Below are 4,934 nucleotides of genomic sequence, written 5' to 3' on the forward strand. Positions count from 1 at the left end.
TAATAATTAGCCCTAACTTGGGTGATTTTCATTAAATTTTAATATATATTTTTTTTAAACTGTTTTAAAAAATATGATCAACAAAATGGCTATCTTGGAAATTTAATAAATTTATTTTCCTAAAAAAATTTTTGATAATTTTTGAATTTTTGAAAAAAAAAATCGAATATTATGTTATTTAATCAAGATTTCCATACTTATTACTGTAAAAAAATTGCATTTAAATATATTGATTTTCCACGGAAGTACTAAGGGTGATACGGGACTTCTGGGACACACTGTATACCTATTATACATCTTATTTGTTTTTTCTAATTATTAATATTTAATAATGATTTATTATAATGAAAACAACATAAGAAAAAAATGTTTAATTAAAACAAAATAAATATTCATTAATTTTCTGTTACAATAATTTAATAAATAATGCAGTGATATAGCCATATAGGTAATATATTATTGAAATAGTAAAATAAAAATTACAAAATGAAAAGGTTATGGTAGTACGGGTTTATGGTTTATACTTTATATACAAAGGGATATAATGTAGAAACGGTCTATGTTATATAGACTTAAGTGTGCAATATTTTTATGATAATATTGTTGTTAAAGAAATTTATTTAACTACAAATAATTAGTAAATAACTAAAATCGTTATTCTTCGTTTAAATATTATCTAAATTTTTCCAAAATTGAACTAAAAATATCTAAAGAAAAAAAAATTGTGAATAGGTATATACGTTTTAGATTTTTTGGTTACGTATACGTAAATTTGTATACGAACGTGGTTTGTGCAGCCGTGTAGGAAGGACAATGACCCATTCGAATAATATGGTCCTTTTAAGTTCTAAGTGTAAGAAGCCGCGACGACCCCTGCTACTATCACACACGTTAAAACGGTATAATAAATGACTTAGTATTTGTGTATGTAATATGATAATGTATAATAGACTATATGAGTGCGCATAATATGTGTTTACGTGTTTTGGTGCGTCAGATTAGTATTTTTATTTAATTAGTCTAAAGGGTGTATAATCTAAATTATATATAAGATTATTCTACTACTTTATTATATTTTGTGTCTAATGTTTTGGTAGGTTGTAGGTAGATATATAAAAACGTTATGTGAAATATATTAATTCACTCACCTTGATGCTCGTAGTGACGTGTATCTATTGTTCAATATAAAAGTAATGTATTCGTGGATATATCTCCATGGGGATGAATATTGAGTTTGATGCACAGGTACAAATATCGTTTGAGATTTAGGAGCTGAAGCCCTGTTACAGGGCCCCTGTATATAATATGATAATACTGAATAGGCTTAAAAAAATGTAGGATATTTTTTAGTGGTTTATTGACATTTTGGAGGGGAGCTTAGCCCCTAAAGCCTCCCCTATTTTCGCCTATTCCACTTAGTAAAATATGATTAGTATTATACTATAATAATACGTCGTGTTTCATAATTTATTAAAACTAATAAACAAGTTTAAAAAATATTAAAAATAATAGTAATAATTATTAATTGTAAATATACTCGTAAGTAAAAAAAAGGTGGTCAAGTGGGTACCACTCTGCTGTTCAGTAGGTGTCTATAGAGAAGTCACTGTAAGTTGTAACTTGTAACGAATGTGTAAAATTTTAATTCAATGATATAAAATCATTGTATACGAAAAACGATTCTGAGAGAAAACGTCCTATATTATATAAGTAGACCTAAGTGTGTAATACTTTTAATATTGTTGTTAAAGAATTTTATTTTAACTACAATTCAATAACTAAAATCGTTATTCTTCGTTTAAATATTATCTAAATTTGTCCAAAATTGAACTTAAAATATCTAAAGAAAAAAATTGTAAATATATACTTTTTAGATTTTTTGGTTACAGTATGAACTTCTTATGTGAAACCTTATTTTATATTTTCAATCCTTGGCTATATAAATTGAACATTTTATAAGTTTTCAACTACCTACAAAATAATATCCACATTTTAGAATTTAATGAATTTTATCATAGTTCTAACTTCAACCGATCATAAAAAAAATATTGTGTAATTACACTCATTTTTTTTTTATAATTTACACTAACCAAAACTAATGAGGAAGCTTGTATATTATATTTTCAAGTATTTCGACAAAGTGATAATTGTTTATCGATAATAATTTAAAGAAAATTAAAAGAAATCGATATTTTCTTATGCTTATAAATAGTTCAAGATTAAAAATATTTTGAAGATTGTATGGTGTATAGAAAATGCTAATATAATTATCCGGTGAAAATCTGATTTATACCTGTACTATTTTCTTAAAGTTACACCAAAAACCAAAATCTCCTTTTTTATTCATTTTTGGGTAGTTTCCAGGGTTTTTTATTTGTAAAATACTGGGAATTTTCAATCTTGACCTTTGAATACACACACTTTGGAATTTCCCACCAGAAAAGTTACTGAAGTTGAAAAACGATATATTTATTATGTCGACGAGTTATCGTGTACCTATATACATACACAATTTAAGACAAAATAAAAAAAAACACACATCATTGTAAAATCAATACATTCATCACACCGCTCAGAACCTAAAAGTTAAGAATACCGCAAATAATTAAATTAATTAAAAATAATATTATTGCTTATAGTACTCATTTGTAAATTAATAAAACAAAAATATATTCCCTCCTTTCAGCGAATCTGGCCTCGGCAATTTGTATTAGATTGATCACAGTTCCCACCATATTTGGTCGTTTTTGAACAATATTTGAACATACATCGTGACACATATTGAACCAATCAATAATAATTGTCTCCTGTCAATTGACATCTTCCTGTTAAGGTGCCAGGTGGTCGCTGTTGTCATCGGAGGTATATCCGATGCGAAAATATCGTAGTAAAATTTGTATTATATTATATTATTTTTTATTAAGATGAGCGAGCCTTTTAAGTGCGGAAAGAGGGGCTGATAATTTTATAATATAGTAAGACGACGAGACGTAATTAATAATTAGTATCTATCATACGTTTGGTATGCTGATGCGCCGCGGGATTGTGGGAATACAACATATTTTAGACTTTTTCAGTAACTTTCATACAAGTACAGTATTAAATTCGTACAAGTTATAATACATATGGTTACGTCTTACGTAATATTTTCACAGAACACTGAAAGCATTTTTATGTTTTCCTAAATTTTAGGGAGGGCTGCAACCCCCTCAACCATGACCGTCAAGGCGTCAAGTCACCTTGGCTACGAAACAGAGATAACTCCAAAGGGATTTAATATGTTTAAAACATTTGTAAAGTATATACAAAAATATATTTATATATTTAAAAAATGAAGGCCTAAGTTCGGGCATTCTGGACTATTTGTCAATTTATAGTTTATTAATTATACTAATTAGATCTAATACCTATTAACTTTTTTGTTCTATATGCCTAATAATAATGATAATAGTGTTGTTTTGATGGTTCCAAATATGTGTTATACCTACATGAAATTACAATAAGTCTTGTTCTATATTGATATATTGTTACCATGTAATCACGTCAAATTTGTGTATATTATAATAGTATCTCTGTATATTTTGTACAAATTGTAAAACAATAAAATTATAAAAAGTGTGAAATTATTTTAGTTTTAATTCTGTTTATTTTAAACAGAATAATCAATTAATAACGTAATGTAGGTAATATAGCTACACACAAAATCAATATAATGAATTATTTGTTTTAAGAGAGAAAAAGAAAAGAATTTGAAGAATATTTGTGGAAAACAATGACTGAAAAAGTAATGAACGACTTGGCAGCTAAATCAAAAACATTTTATGATCAAAATAGACAGTTTGAAACTACGTACAGCAGTACATTTAAAATCAAAGGGTTCAAACCTAAAGAAATTGGAGAACAATTGGACGAAGAAGTATGTAGACGCGTCATTTTTTTTTAAGAAATTGCTATAACGACTCAAAGTTGTTTTCCAAAAAATCTAAATTTACATGTATTAAAACATATTATATTAGAACCGTGTAAATAATATACGTGTATAATAGTTTAAACAATTTATTAAATATATGTTGCAGATTAGCGCATAATATTAGGTGTCAATAAAATTCTCTGATTTTTTATTATATTAACAGAACAAAAAATAAATAAACAAACAATGATATAACATTTTAGAAACTAAAATAATATAACAATCCATTATTAATAACTGTTAATAATAGGTACTTCAGTTTAAATTAATTAATATATTTATAAAATAAATCGGTCGTTTTGATTTATTTAATATTTTTAATAATTTTAAACACTCAAAATCAGTTAAATAAATAAGTATGATGAAAACGAAAGATACTGAAAAACTATTGAATTAATATTAATAGGAATTTATGAATTTACAGAACTTATAGACGTTCTCTATGTAAATACAATTTAAATTAATTATTTATTAATTATTACCTATGTACCTATGTTTATATAATTATATGTAGATTTTGTAATAACTAATAATATTACAAAATACTCTATACCTATTTAATATAATATTTTTATAGTAAGGAGTTACCAAAATCTTAAAACTGTAATTAATTGAGGAGAAAAATAGAAATACATATATAGATATAACTTGATTAGTGAAAAATGGTAATGTCGATTTAGGTGGAAAAGTGGAACGCCCTATAAACCTGTATATGATATATAGCTCCCCATTTTATATTCGCTAGTTATCATAGGTGCTAATTTGCAGTTATACATTTACTTTGAGGTATCTATATTGTAGATGTGGCTAGAATATGGACTAGAACCCAGGGGGCATACATCCAGACATCCCGAAAATCTTTATCACGATTTCAATGTGTCCGAAAAATACAATTTGTTGTTATAAATTCCTATTAATATTAATTCAATAGTTTTTCAATATCTTTCGTTTTCATCATACTTAT

The 4,934-nt window shown here is 25.9% G+C and overlaps 1 protein-coding gene across 2 annotated transcripts in view; it reads left to right on the forward strand.

The window, feature by feature from the left end:
* The window catches only part of LOC100571648, a 10,898-nt gene that overhangs the window by 2,300 nt on the left and 3,664 nt on the right, over positions 1 to 4,934 (forward strand). For both annotated transcript variants that reach the window (XM_003245549.4, XM_016805733.2), the window contains exon 3: positions 3,732 to 3,916. In XM_003245549.4, the coding sequence (XP_003245597.1) occupies positions 3,732 to 3,916 (185 nt within the window). The remainder of the gene's footprint in view (positions 1 to 3,731; positions 3,917 to 4,934) is intronic.

Source organism: Acyrthosiphon pisum, chromosome A1 (genome assembly GCF_005508785.2).
Source record: "Acyrthosiphon pisum isolate AL4f chromosome A1, pea_aphid_22Mar2018_4r6ur, whole genome shotgun sequence".
Classification (NCBI taxonomy): Eukaryota; Metazoa; Arthropoda; class Insecta; order Hemiptera; family Aphididae; genus Acyrthosiphon; species Acyrthosiphon pisum.